At 45.2% G+C, this 25,934-nt stretch overlaps 1 protein-coding gene across 2 annotated transcripts in view; it reads right to left on the reverse strand.

Moving 5' to 3' along the window:
- Sptlc1 (serine palmitoyltransferase long chain base subunit 1) overlaps positions 1–25,934 on the reverse strand; it is a 46,758-nt gene that overhangs the window by 10,532 nt on the left and 10,292 nt on the right. For both annotated transcript variants that reach the window (XM_006976838.4, XM_076573345.1), the window contains exons 6-12: positions 16,483–16,615; positions 10,518–10,647; positions 7,458–7,547; positions 2,576–2,683; positions 1,524–1,619; positions 1,114–1,210; positions 344–398 (exon numbers count right to left, since the gene is read on the reverse strand). In XM_006976838.4, the coding sequence (XP_006976900.1) occupies positions 344–398; positions 1,114–1,210; positions 1,524–1,619; positions 2,576–2,683; positions 7,458–7,547; positions 10,518–10,647; positions 16,483–16,615 (709 nt within the window). The remainder of the gene's footprint in view (positions 1–343; positions 399–1,113; positions 1,211–1,523; positions 1,620–2,575; positions 2,684–7,457; positions 7,548–10,517; positions 10,648–16,482; positions 16,616–25,934) is intronic.

The following is a 25,934-nucleotide window of genomic DNA, read 5'->3' on the forward strand; positions in this document are numbered from 1 at the left end:
CAGCAGGACTTGAGACTGTCCAGTACATAGCACACAGTGCCGCCCTTCCTCTGTAGAGATGAGAGGAACCCTGTGCACCTGGGTCATCCCAAGAGCAGCTGTGGCTTGTTTTCCTCCATTTAGTACAGTGCCCACTACAGGCCAGGTAACTTCTAGAACAAGGCCTTGTCTTTATGACAGTGGCAAATGGCCGGTCCAGTTGTATTCAAAGCTGCATGGACTAAGTTTTTGTTTTTGTGGTTGCAATGTGGGCGAAGGGCCCAGAGCCCATAAAACTCAGAACTGCAGTTTGCTAAGTGTGGTGTAGATGCATGTTATGCTGGCTGAAAAGCACAATACTTACCCTTGCAGAGATCTATGGATGTGCTGGCATTTTTTCTTTAAAACTGCAAAAATGCCTGCACAGAAAAAAAAATTTGATGGTGTATTTAGGGCTGCACAGCATGGACCTTTACCTGCGGAGCCATCTTGCCAACCCCATTTTGGTTTAAAGGCTGCACTACTATGGTCAAAGGCCACTCGCTAAATTCTCAGGTGACGTTTTTTTTGCCCACTGAGTTGTCTGTGACAGACTAGCACTGAATTAATCAATGATTCAAAGGCTGAAGGGAAAACAAGGTAGAAAACGACATCCACTAACCTTAGCACACTTCCCCAAACACTACAAGCCACATGATGACAGCCACTACACTTGGGGAAGCCCCCAGGACTGGCGGTGACACAGGTCTCCACCTTTCTGGCATTTCCCCTGGAGAATCAGCCAGCTACTCTGGCTCAGCACCACACTCAGAGCTAAAGTTCTATACACAGTCTTGAGGCAAGTCCACTGCCATCTTCCCACAATGCCAGGCACTGGTGAGCACTCCCATTTAAATGCTGGGATGAGGCATGGTTCGGATCTTGGTGTTTTAGATTTTGTGGCATATTTGTAGACTATTGGTTGAATTTTAAACACCTGTGCTCAACAAAGTTTGGATATTGGTTTTTGTATTACAGACCTATGATTTCTAAAGTAATTCAGAGTTTTGTCTGATAAAGAATTCCCTTGGGCTAATTCTTGCAGAAAACCAGCTGGCACCACAGTTCACAGAACCGGCTGTTACAAGACTATACCTGGATTCTCCTCCATGATGTTGAGGGCCTCGATGGCAGCAGCGGCTAGCAGAGGAGGTAAGGAAGCAGAAAAGCAGTATCCTTGGCCAGAGAGCCGCTAAGGAGAAACAGCAGAACAGTCATTCTCTCTGGAGAGACATTTGGAAGGCACTGCAGCTCCACAGGCATCTGAGCAGCAGGCACAGAGTGCACCATGAGGGCAGCTGAGGACACATTAACAAACCCAAGATGCCCTCTTAAGAGACAGGGTAAATGTGTCTGGAAACACTGAGCTACCCTTTAAAAACAGGCTTTGACATAAAACCAGTACGGTCAACTATGAGTTCAAGCTTGGACTGGATTGCACTGTATTCTGCAGTGAGGGTGGGGACAATCATCTGTGACTGTGCTTCATTTCTAAGGAGCATCACCTGATGGTCGACCACGAAAGACCTGCCGCAGCAGAAGCCCCCGACAGACGCGAGAGCGTTCTCCATGTTGGCACTGATGAGGTCGATGTCCTCAATCTGCCAGGAAAAAGAGAAAGCAGGTCACTGTCAAGGTCCCTCTGCGGTGGTTCCTTCTCCTGTTGAATTTTCACACCACCGTTACAGCTCACTGCATCCCTACCCACACCCGTTTGCGATGTCAGCTGTCAGCTGACTCCATGCCGCATTACCCTGTGCTCTTCTTCAGCAGTACAGTGCTGCAGTGCAGGTAACTCAGGGGACAGTGGATTGTATTCGTCAACTTGGTGAAACACAGAAAAACCATCACTCACATGGTTTCTTCTGGAGAAAAGGCACCCTGTAACTATACCCCATGGTGGTCAGCAAGGCAGCTATCACCAGCCTGAGGCACCGGGCGCACACCCCAGGGCACCTGGTCTCTCCATCTCCATTTCCCTTTAGTGAAAGGAAATGGGTGAATCTTATTCCAACTGTTTGGGGCCTTTAGTAGCTTTGCTGGACCCATCCTCAGCGTGTTTCTGACAGCATGCATGTGTATGTGTCAAAATTACATATAAAATATGTACACACATACTGCCACCTATATAAACATATACACACATATACATAGCACAATTGTGCATATGAACTTCCACAGAGTGTAGGTGGAAATTTAAATACTAAAAATGTCTTTTAAAGAACTAAAGGAACCCTTTCTGTTGTGGCTGTTTGTGTTTGTGTGAGGGACCTTTACGTAGCTCATGAAGGCTTCAGTTGCCCATCTGCTGCTGTGCCATGACGCCCAGCTTCTAAGGCAATTCTTAATGACCTTAATAATATTACAAAAGTAGCTGCTACTAGAAGAGACATGAAAAGCCAAGTTCAACACCTTATCCCCATCCCTGGTCAACAAAAATCCCAGAGGGATTGGGCTAACCAGATCCACCCAGACATCAAAGCCTCGGGAGCCTCTGATTGGCTGCAGAGTCTTTCTCAGGCTTCCAACATGGGGGGCTTCCCCAGTGAGAACTCACACTGATCCCATAGTGCTCGGTTACTCCTCGCCCATGCTCTCCAAGGACTCCAAACGAAAGGCTTTCCTCCAGAAAGAGTCTTGCTTTATATCTGTATTTTAACTTAACCTAGGTGTTAAATAAAAACTGAACTTAATGCCATCACCATTAGCAGCATACATAATGTATTTTGTAGAAAAACATTAAGCTGTAAAAGTGCTGACTGTTGACCCTCAGTATTATAAATTCTGTATTTGCAAATTTATCTGTTAACAAAATATCAATATCCACTCATCCATCCTTCAGAAGGCTCATTTGCATGGGGTGGAGAAAAAAAAATGAGTGAAAGACCTGCCAACAGGTGCTCTTAGCTGAGAAGAGAGGTCACTGTCCTCTGAATAAGTGTACATTTTCACATCATTGTGCCATTACTCGAGATTCTGCTGTTCCCACTGTCCCTGCTAATGCGCTTTCTAGTATTCTCGGATGCAGAAAGGCTGAGAAACTGGGAAAATGTACATTGGAGAAACTTCCCTCAGCACCAGTTATAAAGCTGTGGGCAGGAGTCCTGTGTGAATGAATCAACAATATGTCTTAGATTGTTGTCTTTAAACAGAGTCACACCCAAAGCAGCTGTGTCCTGACTGCCGCTCGCAGGAGCCCAGTAGCAAAGACTCATCCTTCCCTATGTCATTTCGTGTGGTACCTTTGCAGAATGTGAGTACAGTGGGTAATGAGAACCAACCATCCTTTCAGTCTCTGAAATGACCCACATTAGTAACAGACAGCAAACACCGAGTTTTAAAAGGCAAATGTTAAGACATTTATGTGAACAGACATACAACTTGTCTGTTAAATACCTGTCTGACTACATATAAAACTTCCTGGAAAGTATAGCTTTTTTCTCAGTAGCAATTTTAATTTGGATTCACAGAACTGTTTGAATGTTAAAAAAAAAAGTTTTATTATGTTTATTATTATGGCTCATTAGTCTGTTTTCCACTTACTTTTATTCATCAATTTACTTAAGAGAGGGATCTCACTCTGTAGCATAGGCTAGCCTAGAACTTGCATGCAGGTCAGGCTGGCCTCAAACTCGTGATCCTCCTATCTGAGTCCCCTAACTGCTAGGATACAGACACTGTAGACACGTGGTGGCACGGATGGCTTGTTCTTCTCTGTCATCGGGCATATAAAAAAATCTTTTTCCTTCAAGGTTTTTAGATGTATATTTATCTGTATTTTGTTCTAAGTATTTTTTTTTTCTCAAAAAAAAGGGAAGGAAGATTTGGGGGTGGATATGATCAAGATACATTGTAGACATGCATGAAATATTACTACTAATTATTATTACTATTACTTGGTTTATCCAGACAGGGTTTCTCTGTGTACCCCTGGCTGTCCTGGAACTTGCTCTGTAGACCAGGCTGGCCTTGAACTCACAGAGATCCACCTGCCTCTGCCTCCTGAGTGCTGGGATTAAAGATGTGTGGCACCACTGCCTGGCAGTAGACATGTATGAAATTATTAAAGAATAAATAAACATTACTGTTAAAAACCTTACCAGCAACGCATTAGGAAGTAATAAATGCACGTTTGCGTGTATTTTCCCCAAGCCGTAACTAATTTAATCACATCATTTGCAGGTTATCACTGCACAACCAAAGAAAGCACAGCATCTCGGGGAACTCAACTTTGAAGACGAGAAACAACTGTGTTCCCCCAACGGTCTCCCTCGGATTCCTACTTTCTGTTGGCATTTGAGTCACACTTGAGTCACACTTGAACTATTAGAGGGTCAATTACCAAGCTCTCCCTGCCAACGCAACCACAGAGATGCATGGGATACATAAGGTGTTTGTTGTCCCATCTCAGAAGGTTCTGGTAAGAGAACATTATGTGTTGCACGAATCCTAAATGGTTTTTTTTTTTTGTTTGTTTGTTTTTTTTTTGGTTTTTCGAGACAGGGTTTCTCTGTGTAGCTTTGCGCCTTTTCCTGGAGCTCACTTGGCAGCCCAGGCTGGCCTCGAACTCACAGAGATCCGCTTGGCTCTGCCTCCCGAGTGCTGGGATTAAAGGCGTGCACCACCACCGCCCGGCCCTAAATGGTTTTATAATAAAAACTCGGGGACAGATATCGAGGGTGAAAGCTGAAAGATCAAAGAAGCAGAGCTTAGACAGGTGCCTCCGCAATGGTGAGAAACTGAACAGACATGCGCTACAGAAACTCATACACGAAAATGAACCTGAGCAGAAACCAAAGTGAAAGGGGAAACAACGCTCAGACGGAACAAAGGAGAAAATTTATGTACTTGTTGATTACAAAAATGTTTTTAGAAATGACACTAATGAAAAAACAAAAACTATGATCAGCAAAGCAGACAAACTGCACTGCATCAAAATTAAACAACTTTTTTTGGTGTGGGTGAGATGGTCTCACTGGGTAACCAGGGCTGCGCTGGAATTCCCTATGTAGACCAAGTTCACTGAGATCCGACTGCTTCTGCTTCCCAAATACTGGGATTAAAGAAATGTGTCACCACGACAGGACAAACAGTTTATATTGAAGACCAGTATCAAAAAAGAGAAACTCAGGCTGTGCAGATGGCTCAGTGGTTAAAAGCACTGGCTGCTGCTCTTCCAGAGGACCCAGGTTCAAGTCCTAGCTCATGTGGCAGCTCACAACTGTAAACTCCAGTTTCAAGGGGTCCAATGTCCTCTTCTGGCCTCTGTGGACACCAGGCAAACTTATGGTGCACAGATATGCACATAGGCAAACACTCATACACATTAAATAATAAAATGTTAAAAAAATGCGAAACAAACCCCACACAATGGGCTGACATATCTGAATCCTATACATGATAAGGGCACAGTTTTCAGATTACATAAAGAACTCATAACATAATAAAAAGCAGGTACGTCAATAAAAACTGGGCTAAGCATCGGAATGGACATTTCTCCAAAGAAAACAGCCAGGAGTACAGAAAAAAGACACAATCAGTCATTTGGGGAAAAGCAAATCAAAACCACAGAGAGATGGCTTCATACCTGCTAGAATGTCCAACAGAGCAGCACAAAAAACAAGCTCTGTCATGTGGGCAAACTAGGACCTCTGCTAACGGGGGCAGTCACCACGCAAGAGGTGCCGCACCCCAGGATCATGAGCCTATCACACAGCCCAGCACATGTGGCTGCTACACATATGCTCTGAAAACAGGTCTTCAAAAGACATTTGTGTAAGAACACCCACCACAGAGAGCGCATAGAAGCTGCCCCCACCCGAAGTAACGGCACGGAAATGGAATGAACATGCTCCACAGTACAACATGGTGAGTCTAGAAAGCATCCCGCCAGCGAAGGAAGAGAGTATGCCCCTCACAGGAAATGCCTGGAGCAAGCAGAGCCGAGGAGACATAAAGACTGGCGGCTGCCAGAAGCTAAGGGCAGGCGGTGTGGACAGTGACTGCTTAACACAGTAGGGTCTGCTACATGCTGGAGCTGATGGAGCTGATGCACAACGAACACACTGTACAGTGCGCTGTGCACTTTAAAACACAGGAGCTTCACCTTGATTAGGAAACTGGCAGCGGCTGTGGTTTAATACTGTAATGCTTTCCCTGTTAAAGACTGTTTTATAAAGTACATATCATTTGTTTTCATTGATACAAAATTCTACAAATTTTAAAACTAATCTATAGGAACAGAAAATACATCAGTAATTGCCTGGGGCTGGCAATGGGTATGAGAGAACTTTCTAGAATAACAGAAGTGTCTTGTACCTTGACTGTGTTGGTGACAGTATACATATCTATTATCCATACACACAAAACATCCATACACATATATCAAAACTTACCCAACAGTACACTTAAAGTGAGTTCAATTTTGCATGTTAATTTTGTTTTAATAAAATTTGTTTTTAAGCTGGGTGGTGGTGATACACGCCTTTAAACCCTGCACTCAGGAGGCAGAGCCAGGTGGATCTCTGTGAGTTAGAGGCCAGCTTGGTCTACAGAGTGAGATCCAGGACAGGGACCAAAACTATACAGAGAAACCCTGTCTTGAAAAACCCAAAATAAATAAATAAATAAAACAAAACAAAATAAATTGTTTTTAAAAGCTAAGTATCGATTACTCTTTGAAGGCAGTATTGGCCATTAATGTTATCAACTTTCCTGATGTAAGAGTATGTTTATGATTCCCACCAAGCAAAGTGGTGTACACACTGTTGCAGGGTATTTGTTCCTACTTTGTGAAGATGTGTCTATGTTTTGCCTCACCTGCCTAAGGCACCTGATTGGTTTAATAAAGAACTGAATGGCCAACAGATAGGCAGGGGAGAACAGGCAGGGCTTTTGGACAGAGGGAGGAACTCAGAATGAATCTAGGTGTGCAGGAGATGCCAGCGAGACACAGAGCAAGTTAGACATACAAAATGGAGGACAGGTAAAAAGCCACTTGGCAGAACATAGATTTATAGAAGCAGGTTAATTAAGTTATAAGAGCTAGTTGGGAACAAGCCTAAGCTAAAGGCCAAGTTTTCATAATAACAAATCTTCATGTCATTATTTGGGGACTGGCGGCCCAAAAGGAAAGTCTGACAACAACTCATTATACGTTTACTATTATTTTTTACATACAGTTCTTATTGATTTGTGTGTGTGTCTGTATATGTGCATGCCACAGCTTGAGTGTGGGGTTGGAGCACAACTCTCATGGGTCAATTCTCTCATTCCACGCTGTGGGTCCTGGGGATCAAACTCGGGTCAGCCTAAATGAAAGCACCTTCACCTGCTGCGCAATCATGTCCAGGCATCATGCTTTAAATGTGATTCTAAGTGAAAGGTCTAACTGTCAGATAACCAGCACAATAGAATAAGGACTCAGCAGGGCTGCTCACCAGTTCTGGGAGAGGACAGATGGTTCCAGTGTTCATATACAATCCTTCCACGACGATGAAACGCCGAGTCACACGAGCCTTTCGGGGATTCTTTAAAAAACCAGACATCTTAACTGTCATAACTCCAAATATAAATGGTTACTCCCAAGGACTTGTGCCTCATAAAAGATTTATTTAAAAAGAAAAAAGGGCCATAATGAATTAAAACTCAACTCTTGAGATCCTATTGTTTTGACAGAGACACTAGTGAGAAGAAGCGGCCCCCTTCCTCAGGCAGTTTCTAGTTTACGACGTCAGTGAGCTGACCTCACCCACCACTGGAGCTGCCCCAGCAATATCAGACAATGTCCCAGCCCCAGAGGGGTTGGGAGAAAGCCCAGGGAACTTAATGATGAAGCACAGACTCCAGAGTGAGTTACAAGGTAAAAATGGTCAAAATTACACAGCTAGGATTTACATATTTCAGTGGAAAAGGAGAAAAAATTACAACCAAGACCATTATCACCACACAGGGATATGGCCTGAGGAGCAGAGAGAGGCACAGATGGTGCAAGTGTGTGGGAGGTGGAAGATATCAGTATGAAAGGGGCAGGGTGTGTGTGCGCACGAGCATGTGAATTATACTACTGTACTTCCCTGTGTGCTGTCAGCTCTAATCTTCCTCTCCCATCAAAACACAATGCACTCCTTTGCTTCCCCTGCTCCTCACTGACCTATCAGTGAGTCAGGTAAAATCCAAATGGGATCTTGTCTGGTCAAATACAAGGTGGTATTCAGACAGTGTGTATCTCCTACTCCGTGTACACAAGGCCAGGAATCTATCACACCTAAGACCTGAAGATACTGCAGGTATGACAGACTGGAAAACCCGAGTTAGAACTCACCCCCACCTCCCTAGGCGAAGACTTCTTACTTGTGCTCCATCACTAATTGTAACAATGCTCTAGGGGTATTTCTGGACCCAGCAGGGGCTGTTGTCTGCATAGAAGCACTTCTGCTCTGTAGGGTACACATCACAGACACTGCCAGTCCCCACAACTCACAACTGAATGCTGCAGCTCACAGTTGAACACTTTCAAGAAGGCAGTATGGACCTGTCAGAGTCACCGGTGGAAAGAGGCCACCTGCATGTCAACACACAGCATCCAGACAACTCCCTTTTCAAACATGTCCTGTTTGTTGAAGGAGTTTCTGCAGGGCTTCCTTACACGCACTAGTTAAGTGCTCTACCATATCCTCATTCAAGTACCTGCTTAGGATTTCAAAATAGTCAACGTAGGAGACTTAGGATGAACAAAAATATATATGGAAGAATTCTAAAGATTAGCCATTCTATGCACTGATACCTTTTTTCTTTCTTTTAGATATTTATGTATGCATCACTTTTTCTAAAAATCAGGATTTTACTGTAGTAATTTTAGAATCTGATATTTAAAAATATTACATTGTGATCATTTCAAAGTTTTACTTAAAACAGTTTTACTTTGTTCCTTTGAAAGATTTATATGTATTTTACGTATGTGAATGTTTCGCCTGCTTGTATGCATGTGCATGTGTGTGCAGTGTCCACACAAGGTGACCAGGTGGTGGCATGAGACTCCTGGAACTGGAGTCACAGTGCTGGAAAAGGAATCTGGGACTTCTTAATCACTGAGGCATCTCTCCAGCTCTTTACAACATGGCTTTACTGGAGACATCACATCTTGTCGGTATACTGCCTCCTCACCATTCTCAGTGCTGGAAGCAAGCAGCTACCTTTGGTTTGCATTTTATATCACACTGTAAGGATGTGCCAATCTTTGAAACAATTTCTATTTGTTTTCTAGAGACAGTATCTCAAGTAAGAAGATCTTTCGAAAAATAAAATGTGAAGTTATTTAATAGCCTACTCCTGGCAGAAAAATGAAATATAAATTAATTAGTAAAAAAAATGAAATTAAATTTCTAAGATGCATAGTTTTCTTTCTGATTGTTATCCATAAATATCTCCATAGACTATAAATCTTATGAAAAATACACATGAAATCTGAGTATGACAGCTCCTAAATCACGCCATAAAAACCTCCAGCAGGCTGGCTCCTTAGTCACACTTCCCAAAACAGTATTTATTCTGGTGGTTGGGATCTAGTCCTTAATCAAAATAAAGGCCATCTTTTTAGTCTGTTGAAAGAACCAATCTATTTGACAGTCTCAAATTCAGAATTTCTTTAGCTTTTTCTTAATTGTGTAAATTCGGAACATTGGCCGGCAGTGTATTTAGCATAAAACGGTGAGTTTATGCATATTCAATACAACAATGTACATATTCATGAAGTATCTATCACACAGGCTGGCTCCTAAACAAAGATGACAGAATCATCCTGAATGATAACTCAAATGTTTAGGAAAAGCTAAATGAACACAAAACCAAGAAGGCGGTGAGCATTTTCCTCAGTTACACTAGTTATGAATGAGTTGCTTGGGCAAGGTCAAACCTGAAAGGGGTGCTTGAGATGTGAGAACCAGGCTTCCAAGACAGTACACACACCATGCGGTCCTGCTGCAGAGCCACAGACCAGCTCAGCCTTTCCTATCCACACACTTCCTCTAAAGTGCTGCTTTCCAATCATGACAGGGAAACACTACCTAATCACCACATCTAGGGGTGCTCAATGCTCCCAGGCATTCCCTCTTTAGGGTAGGTGGTCCCCACAGGCAGCAGGAGCTTTAGGAGGGCTTAGGATTTGATGGCATAAATAAGTATATTCTGAATTTAATCCATGCACCCCCTTACCACCTCCGTGTGTTCTAGAGCTCCTACACAGAACTCAGAGTACTGTGTCTCCTCAAGGGCAAGCTGCTGCTCTCCCCTCAACCCCCAGAGAAAGCCACCTCGACCTCCTCCCCCTAAATATGACAAGGTTCTCCAAACTGAAATACATATAATAAGCAGGAACACCCTTACTTAGTATCCAAATGTGATCCGCAGGCACGTTTTCAGTGACAAATTACCATTTCATCTATAATTCAGCTGCTTAGGAAGTACAAAGAGCTGCATAATGTTCTTCAAAAGGATCATACCTTTTGATCTTCAATCTCTTGTTCTTTTAGCAGTCGCTCCAGGTCAGCTACATCATTATGCTTAAATAACTTAATGTCACTGCGTGATGCCTGTAATCCTTTCTGGATAGCAAAGCAAGCCGCACTGTCCCTGCAAGGAGGAGAGGCACCAAATTGGGGTTAAAGGGCCTTGTCAGTGTTCTCAGAAGAGGAATGCCTGCTTTTGTAAGTTGACCGGCCTCCAGCTGTTACCGGAAACACAGCAAACAGAGTGTTTGAGCACTCACACTCACTGCTCTTCACTCTGCAAGGCCTTTTCATGTGACTACTTCACTTTCTCTTCCAAGAAACACAGCTAGCCACATCATGACCCTCTGAAATCAGGGTGCATGCTGTGGAGGGCATCTGAGCTTACTCACATGCTCCGCTTTCTAAGAACTTTGAAAAGCACTGGTGACCTGATGTCAGCGGCATCTCTGTTTACCTGACTCATCACTCCATGACTCCTCCACGAGGAAAACCCCTGGCAGTCAGCTGGAGGCACAGCTGCCGGGCAATGAGCACGGGACCAAGGCCAAGCAGCACAGGAAACTGGTGTAAGCTCACCCGCACCAGCTGCGGTTGAATGAAGAACTTAAGACAGTTGGCCTTTGAAGGGTTATTTCGATGGCACCCCGCATCCCTCCCTGGGAACACAAACTTCTACCCAACGTCGTAACAATGAGGCACCCTCCCATCTTCCACTTGGATGAGGAAATCCAGTGGAAATCAGGACTGTCACCATCACAGCAGCAATGAAGCAAGTGTCCTTGGGGGTCCAGGCTGAAGCAAGGGCTGAGACTGAACACGCTGGCATTCGGGACAACACAGTCGTCTCCTACCTCCCATTTCCCCAGTGTCAGAGGAAGCCAACCCTAACAGATGGCACTGCAATGCTGTCATCTGTAAAGTCCATGCTCCAGAAACAACTCGGTTAGAAGGGGGGAAATCTCACAATGGTTTTTTTTTTTTTTTTTTTTTTTTTTTGGTTTTTTCGAGACAGGGTTTCTCTGTGTAGCTTTGCGCCTTTCCTGGAACTCACTTGGTAGCCCAGGCTGGCCTCGAACTCACAAAGATCCGCCTGCCTCTGCCTCCCGAGTGCTGGGATTAAAGGCGTGCGCCACCACCGCCCGGCTGATTTCTATTTAATTTAAACAATTTTTTTTGGTTTTTCGAGACAGGGTTTCTCTGTGTAGCTTTGCGCCTCTCCTGGGACTCACTTAGTAGCCCAGGCTGGCCTCGAACTCACAGAGATCCGCCTGGCTCTGACTCCCAAGTGCTGGGATTAAAGGCGTGCGCCACCACCGCCCGGCCTCACAATGTTTTAAGTTTAGAATTTTGTGTTGGGCCACATTTATAGCTACCTTGGGGTACATGTGACCTGTGGGCAGCAGGCTGGACACGCCAGTATAGACTGGAGCCACATAACATGGAAATGCCTGGGTTCCAACTGAGCACTTCCATCAAGTATCACTACTAAGATGGCAGAGACCAAGATGACTTAGCAGTGGACCCGAAGAGGCCAGGATGAAAAGGCTGCCATGAGTGGTCACCAACACACCTGAAACAAGTGAACTCAAGCAGAAAGCTGAGCAAAGAGAAGCCACAGAGAGAATCACACGGAGAAAGCGTTCTGAAAAACAGATTAGCCAATGAGATACACAATGGACCAGAGGGAAAGAATCAGTGGACAGAAAGACACATTGAAATGAGTCAGTGCATGTCAGAGAGAAACGGCCTGGGAAGAAGAGAGCAGAGCTCCAAGGACTTGGGGAGGGGGCAGATGTAAGGCAGCAATCTAACATCCATGTCAGTGGAGTCACAGGAGAAGAGAAAGACATTACAACGGGAAACTGACATGAACAAGCTGGCTAAAACCCCAATACAAAAATGACTTAAACCTAAGGAAAGACAGTGAGCAAAACTCAAACACGTAAGGCCAAACGAAGAGTCACAAGGGGTACAGTGAAGCCCGAGTCTCTCCAGGCCGTCAAATGCATGCACAATCCAATGTGGTGTCAGCCACTTAGCATCTGTCTAGGTGGCCAAGGGACTGCCTTCCTCCATTACAGTGTGGACCAAGACTCCGTTTATGAAGTACAACAAGAAAAGCATAGAGGCATGACTTCCTAGTGTCAAATGGGAGAAACCTAACATAGAGTCTAAGACACTAATTCCCCCAATCCCTGCCTGTCTTCAGGTCTGAGGACAGACACCTCCGGGTAACAGAGGCTATCTAAGTGTATGACTGTAAGAGTCTGGATCTGTGATCTCTAAGAGTCAGGATCACCCATGACAGCTGCACTGAGCATAGGCCAAGAGTCCACATCACCCTTAGTCCAAAGCAGGGGTGTTCTTATGCGTCCCCAGTGATGTGCAGGTTTGGGGCCTTATGGTATCACATAGTTTGGCACCGCTGATGGCCACAGGTGTGGCACAGGAGGTAGAGTACATCTATCCACAATGATTCTGCCATGTTGGACAGAATCCTGTAGTGCCTGACTACATACCTGTGACTACGAGGACAAGACACCTGGGTTTATGGCAGGGGCTTCTGAAAATTTATTAACCTTTTTAGGTACTACTGATTCATCCCTAAGCAACCTACCACTTAAGGATTTGAGATGAATTTGGGCTTGGATCACCCTCTAGTGGTCAAAGTGTGGCAACACAACAGCCCACTTCTGGTAAACCTGGTCTTGGGGATCACAATGCTCATTCTAGAAAGACAGGCACCAGCAAAGCCAGCTTGAAAAGACCAGTCATGACTTGTTAGTGCCCAGATGATGTTTCACACCCAAACCATCAAGAGCCTTCTATAAACAGAGACCTTGGGCAGGAGCATGGGCTTAGCCATTAAGAGCACTGCTGCTCTGCAGGGGACCTGGGTTCAATTCCTAACAGTACATGGTGCCTAGTGACCACTCTTAACTCCAATTCCAAGGGATTTGATGTCCGCTTCTGACCTCTGTGGGTACTGTGTACACATGCTGTGCACATATATACATGCTAACAAAACATCCACAAATTAAATAAAAATCTTAAAAAACGAAACAAAAACCTCCTGACCTCACTATACCAAAACAGGGTGCCAGAAAGTGTAATCAGTATTGGAGAATCCAAAAGAGGACTTACAGGAGGAGTCATGGGAGGAGTCACGGGAGGAGTTACGGGAGGAGTCATGGGAGGAGTTACAGGAGGAGTCATGGGAGGAGTCATGGGAGGAGTTACGGGAGGAGTCATGGGAGGAGTCACGGGAGGAGTTACAGGAGGAGTCATGGGAGGAGTTATGGGAGGAGTTACAGGAGGAGTCATGGGAGGAGTTATGGGAGGAGTTACAGGAGGAGTCATGGGAGGAGTTACAGGAGGAGTCATGGGAGGAGTTATGGGAGGAGTTACAGGAGGAGTTACGGGAGGAGTCACGGAAGGAGTTACAGGAGGAGTTACGGGAGGAGTCACGGGAGGAGTTATGGGAGGAGTTACGGGAGGACTCGCAGGAGGAGTTACAGGAGGACTCGCAGGAGTTACGGGAGGACTCATAGGAGGAGTCAGAACAGCCATTCCAAGGAAAACCAAGGAGCTCTGAGGAAGCCTGGATAAACTTCTCAGTACTCTAACATGGAAACCTGATAAGAGGAAACAAACACATAGAACTCTGCGCTAAAAAAAACCACAGTAAGTGAAATAAAAAAATGTGACAGAAGGTATCAACATCAGGAAAGGTCAAATACAAGAGAGCAGTGCCGTGCTCAGGGATAGACTATTCGCACATAGTCATGGAGGGAAGACACCAAGTGCAACCCACAGGTCCAGGAAAGCCAACCGTCATCGCCGGTCAGATGCAATGTGGTCAAGACTTCCTGGAAGCACTTCACAACCAGGTTCTTAGGAGGTGAAAGAGAGATTCTCAAGGTGTCCAAATTAGTCTCTGGCAGAATTCGCTACAGAAACTTTAGAGCCAGGACAGAACAGTGAAGGTTTTCAATTAGATGGAAAAACTAAAAATGCAGAAACTTCCAATAAAGAATTCTCTATACAACAAAGCTATGATTTAGAAATGAAGATGAGAAGCTAGAGAGATGGCTCAGTGGTTAAGAGCACTGGCTGCTCTTCCAGAGGACCGGGGTTCAATTCCCAGTGTCCACATGGCCACTCACAACTGTCTGTAACTCCAGTTCCAGGGGATCTGGAACCCTTAGACACTCATGCAGGCAAAACACAAGTGCACATAAAATAAAAATAAATTAATTTTTTAAAAAAGGAAAGAAATGAAGGTGAGTTCTCAAAAACCAAATGAACAAACAAAAAGACTGAACTTCTTTTCAGGACTGATCTTTCTTTTGCTGGGTGGTGCAGTGATGGTGCATGTCTTTAATACCAGCACTCCAGAGGCAGAGGCAGGTGGGTCTGAGTTTGAGGTCAGCCTGGTCTGCAGAGGGAGTTCTAAAAAAGCCAGGTCTACACAGAGAAACCTTGTCTCGAAAAATCAAAAAGAAAAGAAGAGAAGAGAAGGTGAAGGTGAGGTAGATGATCCCAGACAAGCCAGAGCAGGAAGACTTTACGTCCACCCAGATCTCCTGAAAGAATTCTAACTGGAGTCGTTCTGCATAGGGACAGAGATGCTAACACTGTAAACAATGAGGACAAACCACTCATATCTTCAGTACAATTTAAAAACCAGAACAAAACCCCTGAAATAATAACTATTTAGTAGGATGAGATAGTCAACACAGAAAGATGTAAATATGATACCCCAAAAGTATAAATGGAGATTGGAGAGATGGTCCAGTGGTTCAAGTGTTGGCCTTATGAGTATGAGGACTGGAGTTTGGATTTCCAGAACCCATATAAATGCCACCTGTAAAGAGAGCGTCCCAGAGCAGGTTGGCTAGCAAGATTAGTTGTATCAGTGAGATCTGGGTTTGATTGAGAGGCCCTGCCTCATTAAATAAAGTACAACAATCATCCAGGCTAATTACAAACATCAATCTTGGGCCTCCACATGTATGTCCACACACAAGCACACACAAAAAAGGGAAAAAGAATATTTAAATGGGAGGAATGGATGCAAGGGCAGAGCTTCCTTACTAGTTTATTTTTGTTTAGGGTGCTTAAGTTGCAATCATTTGAAAACAGCTTGTTATAATAAAAAGATGTACTTGAAGCTGATGACCTCATCCACACAGTCAGAGGCTTTCCCCTCACAGTAAACAGCCACACCATGCATCTAGGGAATTCACCTCCGTTTGTAGACTTGTGTGGGCAGTCAGGGACATCCCCACCTCATGGCTTCTATACCCATTGTAAAAAGATTTTTTAAATTTATTTTATGTGTATGAGTGTTTGTCTGGTCATATATATGTACATGATATGTGTACCTGGTATCTAAGGAAGTCGGAAGAGGGTATTGAATACCTTGGATCTGGAGTTACAGACAGGTGTAAGCTGGTATGTGGGTGCCGAGAACCAACCTGGATCCTCTGCAATAGCAGCCAATGCTCCTAAGCATTGAGCCGCTGGCCCTGCCTCAGTTTCCTCTATCCTTAACAAGCACTGTGGCAAGATCACAGAGACCTGGAGAGTGAGAGGGGAGAGTGATGAGGAGCGTGTGACTTGGCCAGACACAGTAAGCAATGTGAGGTTGTGATCATGACTCAGGGCATGCCAGGGCCACAGAGCTGACAGGGAAGGAGATGACAAGCCTCCTTTGGACATCAGAAACAGTCATGGAGCAGGAGACTGACTACTGCACTGTCAAGCATCTTTTGGGTGAGGGTCTCAGAGCTCTTGGCTGGGGAAACCAGTTAAAAACCAAAACAAAACCAAGAACCCCAGAAGACTCCTTCTTCCTTTAGGCAGGTATTTTCCAAAGCGGGACCTGCTGAGGCCGGCAGCACAGTGCTGTTTCAGAAGGAGTCTGGTTAGAAGCGTAGGAGAAGGCACTTACACAAAAACAATATCCCCTCTCTTAGAGTATGCGGGAATCGCACTGGCTATGGTGGAAAATCCGTAAGAGTAAATGATGGCTTCTTCGGTCCTCATAAATTTTGCCAGGCGCTCTTCCAAATCCAGATGGACATCTATTTTACAAAAAAGTAAAAATAATTAAACTGTTTTATAATTCTTTTTCCTTTACCAACAAGTGAAAAAAAGCACACAGTAGTTTAATTACTGCCTCTTTCACCTTATAGATAAAATGCAACTTTAAAAATATGTATTATTGCTTGTCTGTGTTTGTGCCACAGCCCACGTGTGGAGGTCAGAGGGCAACGGTGAGAGCTAGAGCTGGCTGTCTCCATCCAGCGTTTTGGTTCTAGGGTCACACTTGGGTCTCCAGGCTTGGCAGCAAGTGCTTTTACCTACTGAGCCATTTCACCAGCCCCTAAATTAAAAGCAACAACAACAAAACCACACACACACACACACACACACACACACACACACACACACACACACACTTTACTCACCTTACCCACTTCAACTTCCCTGACCACTTTACTGAGGCCTTACCACTTACACAAACGGCCTCCACAGAGCTTCACACACACTGCATCAAGACACACTAGAACTCAAGTGGCCTCTTCTCTCACAGTTTGCGTTAGCACTCAGTTGTGGCAACTGCCTCCCCCAAGTATACCAGGGAATTCACATTCATAGTACTAAGAGACAGAAATGGGGGTCTGTACAGAAGCAGCTTGAGAATGCTGGTCTAAATCCACAGAGCCACAGAGGGTGGGCATAAAGGACTAGAGGGTACAGGAAAAGAAATAGACTAGATTGTCATGGGTGGGTGGGTTGGGGGCGCTGGAACAGAAGGAGGAGGGAGGGGATACAGGAGAGACAGCTAAAACTAAGGGCCACCTGAGGGGTAGTATACAACCTAATACAGTAAAAGCTTCCTAAAATATATACGTACATGGAGGTGATCTAAATGAAATTCCCCCAAAATGGAGTAGACAGAGTCCCAACTGGCCATCTCTTGTCACCAAATGAAGCTTCCAGTACCAACTGGGTTATATTTGATTGAGCTGTTGGCCAAAGGGATCCCTGAGAATCCCCAAATAATCCAGGCTGTTGCCAAGACTATAGGTTGTTCTCCACAAACTGGGGACAAGGCCCCATTGCTGAAGACAGCACCTCCACAGTTCAATGAAGATGAAGAAGTCGAGCTGGTGCCGACACAGAGCCTCCACCCCCATGTTCTAGCATCTTTGGTACAGGAAGCTACTCTGCACGCTACCAAAAGAGAAACATAAATATCAAGCCAGCCACAAACACTCTGATCTACAATTCTGTCCTGCCTGTAAGATCCGCTAGGGCAATGCTAGCACAAAGCATGTGGGAGTCACCAGCCAACACCTGAATGGCCTGAAGGTCCGCTCCACCAGATGGAACCCACACCCAACACCGCTGGGGGTCAGGAACCAGACTTTCTGCTGCACTCACAGATCAGTGCCTTACTCCCATCATCAGAGAAGCTTCCTCCTACAGCAGATGGGAACACATATAGAGACCCACACGATGGCTATTCTAGGTTGTCAACCTGACCACATCTGGAGTAACTACAATCCAGAAATGGGAGGGCACATCAGTGAGCGACTGCTTTTGCTTGGTTTGAAGTGGGTGAATTCACTTCTAGTCTGGACCTCTGAGGTGGGAAGACACAACTCTGATCTGGATCTTGAGGTGGGAAGACACACCTTTAATCTGGGCCACACCTTCCACTGGAAACCTTTATAAGGGAATGGAAGAAGGAAGTTTCTGCTTGTTGCCTGCTTGCCCTTGCCTTGCTAGCACATCCTTCACTGGCATTGGAGCCTGCTTCTTTGGGATTCCAGCATATACTGAAATGAAGACCAGTCAAGACATCCAGTCTTGTGGACTGAGCAACATTGGATTTTTGGACTTTCTGTTCAGAGCCAGCCATTGTTGGATTAGCTGGACTACAGCCTCTAAGTCATTCCAATATATATATTCATTCTATAAGTTCCGTTACTCTAGAGAATCCTGCTAATAGAACCCACAACCAGACAACAAGCAGAGAGTCAGAGCTAAATAGGATGTCTCTATTAAATCAGTCCCCTCAGGGCTCAGAGAGAGAACTCCAAGGAATAGGAGGCAGAAAGAGTGTAAGAGCCAGAGAGGATGGAGGACACCAAGAAAACAAGGCCCTCGAAATCAACCCAATCAAAACTCATGTGAACTAAAAGCAGAACTAAAAGCTCATGTGACTAAAGCAGAAAGCACAGGGCCTGCATGGGTCTGCACCAGGCTGTCCACATATTATAGCTTCCAGTTTAAGGTTCTTTCGGGATTCCTGACTGTGCAAATGAGGGAGTTTCTGATTTTTGTGCCTTCTCTTGGGCTCTTTTCTTTGTTTGTTTGTCTTGTCCAACTCTGATGTGTTAGTTTTTGTTTTATCTTATTTTATTATTAAATAATAGAGGCCTGTTTTGCTTTGATTTTGGAGATAGGATTTCACTGCATAGCCCTGGCTGTCCTGGAACTCACTCTGTAAGCAGGCTGGCCTCAGACTCACAGACCCACCTGTCTCTGTCTCCTGAGTGCTGGGGTTAAAGAGGCCTGCTGCCTGGTGTCTGCTTGTTTTCTAATGAGAGACAGAAAAGGAGTGGATCCAGATGGGATGGGAAACTGTAATCAGGATATATGACATGAGAAAAGAAAAATTATTTTCAATAAAAGCGGGAAAAAGAATGCTGGCATAACAGGATAAATTATAATACTGAACTGACATCTAGTCACTGGCATGTTTAGTCAATCATGGCTCCTTAAGCCTTTCAATTCATAGTCTAAGCAATTAACTCATGCTCAGAAAAAAGGACAATCAGCCTTTGGAGACAGCCTGCCACCAACTGGCTCAGCTTTAGAGCTTTAAAGTCCCTCTAAAATGAGGCATTCTGAGGAAAGAACTGGAAAGGTAAGCATCCATTTACCCTTAGGACCACAGTAGGCTCATGCCTGGAGGACCAGATCAGCTACACGCTCCATGCAAGGAGCACTCCAGGACAGGCAGGGGGGTTGGTTCTCCCTAATACTAAGGGAGGAATTAGGGGCAGGGAGGAGAGTAGAGGCAGATTCCAAAGCAGTGGAGGAAGGAGTCAGCGTGTGTCCACTGAGGATACTCTGAGTAATGGCCAGGGCAAGCCTTGTCCAAGTGAAGAAAGGCAGAGAGTGACAATGGCAGATCCCAGATTAGCTAGATTCCTTAAAAGGTGCTAGACTTGTGAAAATAAACAGCAGATCCCATTTCAAGCAAGTGGTGACACAGCATGCTTCTCCACACTTACTGGTCACAATATCATTGTAAGGAACAAGAATACACTGCCAACTATCACGGTCAAATCACAGACTAAATAATTTCCTTACATCAACATTAAACTAATGTGGCTTTCACGGGACTATGCTTAAATGCATCAGCAAGTCGTAGCTCCATGACATTAATCCCACGTAGGGTCTAAGGCAGGTGGCTGCTCAGCTGCTAGAGAAATGTCACTGGGGAAAGGCTTCAGGAAAAAAGTCCAGAAAGAGGAAAGCCATGAGGACTTAACAGCTGGTCACCCCACAAGTTGCTGGCATAGACATATCTTCCTTCCCTTTTCTAGGGTCTCCAGCATCATGGCCTGTGTCTCTGAAGCCCAGGCAAAAGACACCCCTCAACTACAACCCTGCCTCTGGCTGGGAGCCCACCATAACCTTCAGTGTTTAGCTGGTAGGTGGACAGACTAGGCCACCAGACCATGGTTAAAAGCTCTCATTGTGATCTCTGTTTCAGAACACTATGCAGTCAGTCACACCATACTTTGGAGGCAGATGTAACATTTTTACTAACTCTGAAAGGGATTTCTATCAATTATTATGCAGGTTTCTTAGCTCTCCAGACTCCTGTCACTGGTGAGGGATAAGACTGAAAAGCTGGACATACCAGGGCTTGTAACAGGACTTTAGAGGGAGCCTCTTGGCTAATGGAAACAGTATGTCAGAGCATGCTCATCAGTGTTTACATTGAACACCACACACACACACACACCCACACCCACACACAGCTGCAGAAGAGCATGCTCATCACTGTGTACACTGAACACCACACACATACAGGTACAGCATACTGGGATGGAGAATCTGAGTGATAAATCAATCAATGACCGGCCTAAAACTGTGGCCTTCCCTCCTACCTAACAATTCTGGCTGGTGTCAGTCTTGCAGAGCAGGTTCTGTGCTGGGTCAACAGGGGTAAGTGCAGAACTCGTTTCTCTTGATGCTAGCTTGTGAGTGAACACCTCCCCACCCAAGGGAGGGAGGCAGCAGGAAAAACCACCAAGGGCTGTTCTGTGACTGCAGATGGCCCTGTCTTCTGTGTGCAGATCCACCCAGGACAGTGAGGCCCCAACTATGCATGGAGTAAAACTCAAGCATTACCTTCCCTAACTCACATTAGTAGAGAAGAGGCCAGGACTGGGAGGTCTGTGTCCACCACTCCCTAAAGTGTCTGATATTCAATGCACTCCAGCCCTCCGAGAACCTGAGACATGAGGTCTGACCACTGAGCTATCCCACAGCTCAGACTGCAGCCAAGCCTCCAGAGGTTCAGGCTGGGCACCCATCATTGGGTGTACATGCACACAAGCCTGAGACTGTTCCACGCCTCCAATATCTCCTCTGACAAACATGAGTAAGAGCCACACCTTCTTCAAAGGGCTTCTGGGAGGACAATAATTTAACATGAGATGACACTCAGAACAGTGTCCATCTCTGAAAGAGTATTCAATTAAACCAACATCTAGAAAAAAAGCTTTCACTTCAAAAAAGAAAAGTCTGGTTACCGCTTATCTTCCAATGAAGTCATTGATTTACAGTAGTTAAAGTTTATTTTCTATAGGGCCACTTGTCCGGCCTCATTAACAGCGAGGAAACAGTGAACCTCCTTGGTTGTTTTCCAAAGGAAAGACTAGAAAACAACCAACTTCACAATAGTTCAAATTCAATTTACCATATTTTCTATTAAGAACTTTCTATTTTGGGGTAAATACTATTCTTTTCCCTGTTTTTTTTTTTTTTTGGGGGGGGGACGACAGGTGGTTGAGACAGGGTTTCTCTGTGTAGCCCTGGATGTCCTGGAATTAGCTCTGTAGACCAACTCAGAGATCCACCTGCCTCTGCCTCCTGAGTGCTGGGATTAAAGGCGTGCGCCACCACTGCCCAGAATAATAAATACTGCTGTGGATATCCTTCTATATAAATAAAACACTGATGGCCAGTGACCAGGCAGGAAGTAGGTGGCCAGGCAGGAAGTAGGTGGGACAAGGAGAGAGGAGAATTCTGGGAAGCAGAAGGCTGAGGAAGAGAGACACTGCAGCCACTGCCAGGACAAGCAGCATGTAAAGACTCTGGTAAGCCACCAGCCACGTGGCAAGGTATAGATTTATAAAAATGGGTTAATTTAAGATAAAAGAACAGTTAACAGGAAGCCTGCCACGGCCATACAGTTTATAAGTAATATAAGCGTCTGAGTGATTATTTTATAAGTGGATTGTGGGGCTGCAGGGCTTGGGGAACCTGGAGAGAAGCCCTCCAGGAACAAAATACCATTCTTAAAAAAATATTTCTGGCCGGGCGGTGGTGGCGCACGCCTTTAATCCCAGCACTCGGGAGGCAGAGCCAGGCGGATCTCTGTGAGTTCGAGGCCAGCCTGGGCTACCAAGTGAGTTCCAGGAAAAGGCGCAAAGCTACACAGAGAAACCCTGTCTCGAAAAAACCCAAAAAAAAAAAAAAAAAAAAAAAAAAAAAAAAAAAAAATATTTCTGAGCCACTGAGACAGCTCAGCAGGCAAAGGCACTTGCTGCTAGGCCTGATGACCTGAGTTTGAGCTCCAGGATGTACATGGTGACAGGGCGGAACTGACTCCTGAAAACTGCTTTCTATCTCCACACAGGAGCTGTGGCATATGCCCCTTCCCAAACATAAATAAATGAGTGAAAATTCCCAAGACAGAGGAGACATTGGCTTGACTACTTAGGAGGCTGAGCAAGAAGATCCCAAATTAAGGCCAGCCTGGACAACTTAGTGAGACCCTGCTTTAAAATAAAACTACAAGAAAGGGCTGGGGATATAGTTCAGTGGTACAGTGCTTGCCCAGCATGTGCAAGGCCCTGGGTTCAATTCCTAGAAACACAAAAGCATGCACATACGTGCATAATTCTTCCTAAATTATTAATATAATTAAGTAAAAACAACAGCACTTGTGTATTCAAATGTTATGAAGAATGTCTCACATCCAGGACACCGTGTTATTCTCACTGAAATACTCTAAGCTATGTGCCTGAGGACTGCTCCCCACATCTACAAAACCACAGTCTCATGACGAGGCAAAGCAGCAGCCAATCTAGGAGTCTGAAGAGCGCATGCTCTTCCTGGCCCCAGTTGCAGCCCAGTTGATTACTCTCACAAAACAGAAGGAAGACAAGGACATTCACTGCTGAGTCCGTCACATGGTGATGTCTTTTGATTCAGACCGAGACTAAGAAGCCAGCGAGGGTTACGTGTAAGAATGGCTTCCGTGTACGCACACAGGGACACACTGGAACAAACAGGCACAGCACACCCTCCTGAACACAGGACCTGACTACCGGAGGGAGACTAGCTCTAAACCACAAAGAAGTGGGTGGGAAACATTTCAATCATGACTTTCTATCTACTTTTAAACCACAATTAACAACACACATTAGCTGTACAAACCAGTGTGTGATTTCTGAACATGGTATGCGTGCTGTGGGCTGGGCCCTGGAAGGACTCAGAAGGACTCAGAGTTCAGTTCCCTCTGTCGTACTTCTGGGAGGAAGGCCACATTTACTCTAAAATCTGACAAACTGCAGCTCAGTCACGGCGCCACAGTCTTTCTGTATTAATCATCTATCTAATAGATATGTTACCATAAATGGGAGAGAGAGAGAGAGAGAATTTAAAAAACCGTATTTTGTATGTGCGTGTGGGTACAGGTGTGCCATGGTGCATCTGTCATGGTCAGAGGACGACTGAAGGGTCAGTTCTCTCTTCTCACCGTGTGTTCTAGGGTCTACCTCAGGCCTTGGGGCTGAGCAGCAGCGCCCTAACACTGAGCCATCTCACAGGCCTAGGGGGATACTTGAGCAAGGAAAGTTACTTCTACTGTAAGAGGTTTATGTTCATTACCTACCAGTTAAGAGAAGATCTCAAAGGGAGAGAGCTTTGAAAACAGATTCCCAAGCGTACAGCAAAGAGAAAAGTATCAAATTAAAAGCAACCTCTGTGGGTCTAGGGAAAGAAATTAAGCCTTGAGCTGTAGTCAAGTAAACATAACAAGTACAGAGAGGAGGGTGCCCACATCTGCTACAGGGCTCAGTGCAAAGGGTGCCAGCCATGCGTCTGCTCACCCGGGGTGATTCAACTGCAGGGCTGTTGCAGAGGTCTGAAATTCAGCCTGAGATGACTCAAGTAGATTGTACTGAATGCTGATTCTAAAGCAGGTCACTATAATCCTTCAAGTAGTTGCTTCCAGAATAAGGGGAGACGTCACTCACCTGTCATGTGGCGGCATGGCAGAGAAGACATGCCCCATCCCCCACACCCCAGCCCATCAATGCCTGAGGCAGGTGGGAAAGCTGGCCCTGAGGTCCTAAGAGCAGGAGAGCTGTCCCTGCCCCTCATCAGCTGCAGCACTCTGGGCAACACAGTACAGCTGGCCCTGAAGGTGTAGGTGTGGGGGAACTGACCCTGAGGATGTGAAAGCAGGAGAATTAGCCCCACCCCTTGCTCATCCTTGCAAGGGGTGAACTAGCCAGGGCAATGCAGAACAGACCCTGGTGGTGAGGACAGGGGACAGCTGGAGGGCTGACCAACCCTGCAACTACCTAGGCCCAGAAACAGGTTTATGAGTTGGCCTACCCAACATCTACCCCATCTGTGATGTGCTGGAGCATGTGAAGGGACCGGTCCTGCAGACCCAAAGCTTCGGATCTCCATGACACAGGACAACAACAGGACATCCAAGGTGAACTCCAGAGAGGGCCCAGCGTTGCTAGTGTGGCAGAAACCAGAGGCCTTGAACGAGACCCATGACTCTTGCTAGTAAAGATATACGGACAAGGGGTTTACTGAGAGACTCACTTGTCATACTGCAGCTTTTGTGACAAGATTGATTTTGTCCTTTTCATTTTTTTTCTTCTTTCTTGCCCTCTTAAATATTATTTTATTTTATTTTGGGGAGTGGTTGCAAGGGCAGAGGGCAGATGTGAAGGGACTGGGAAATTTATGGGATGGAGATGCATGATGTGAAAGACACAAAGAATAAATAAAAAATAAAGTTAAAAAGAAAACAGAATAAGGGGAGAACACTCAACCAAACAGAAAAAACCCTGCTAGAAAACAGGAAAAGTACGAAGATCACACATGCACACACAGAGGAAACAAGCCGAACAAGGAATGAACCACCATCACACAACTGTGTAGTCCCATCCCACCACTGCCCTGCTGCACAGGAGCCTGCAGCCCGGGGCAACTGGACCTTCAGGCGTGCTTTTAGGACACACGGGAGTGACTGGTCTGCAGGGTCGCTGCTGCAAGTATTCACAAAACTGTATATTCGCTATCTGCCTCTGCTGGTTATTCAGACACCTGAACAATCAAATCCAATTTAAATCTAAAATACACTCGTTTGGGGGCTGGGCACAGTTCAGTGGAGACTTGTGTGTGCCCACACTTCTCACAAGGCTGTGGTTTTTCTCTAGTGTCACAGAAACCCAAACACATTCACATGCACATTAAAGCACAGCCCAGGCCAACTACAAAGCTATTTACATCTGACACCTGCTTGGCAAAGGGAAACCCCATGGTCTCCAGTGGAGTGTCACTGGGTCTATTAACCACACTGCAGGACAGGTCCCACGCCCAGGTGTAACTGGCAAACACAAAACAAATCTGTTTCTGGGGAGGGTGAGGTGGACTTCTGATTTTCTTTTGCTTTGTTCAGGCATTCTGTTGTCTTACTTTTTTTCATTTTTTTTTTTTTTTAAGAGAAAAAGAATATGAACTTGGATAGAATCTGGGAGGAGTTGGGGGAGGGAACATGATCAAAATATAGTGTATAAAAATAAATTAAAAATTGAAAAAGAAAGCAAGCAAAAATCAGAGCATAGAACAATGTGTAAACAGTTTTATTTTTGAAAAAATGGGAGAAATATACATGTACAGAAGTCATCCGCACATGCTGAAGAAAAGCCTGTGTCAGGGCCAACAAGAGGACTGATGGCAGCTGACTTTGTTTCTGGGGGAGATGGTGACTGGGAGGACTGGGTAGGTGGGGTAAGGCCTGGACTCGGCATCTGGACCAGGTTACTCAGTAAGGGG

This window comes from Peromyscus maniculatus, chromosome 5 (assembly GCF_049852395.1).
Source record: "Peromyscus maniculatus bairdii isolate BWxNUB_F1_BW_parent chromosome 5, HU_Pman_BW_mat_3.1, whole genome shotgun sequence".
Taxonomy (NCBI): domain Eukaryota; kingdom Metazoa; phylum Chordata; class Mammalia; order Rodentia; family Cricetidae; genus Peromyscus; species Peromyscus maniculatus.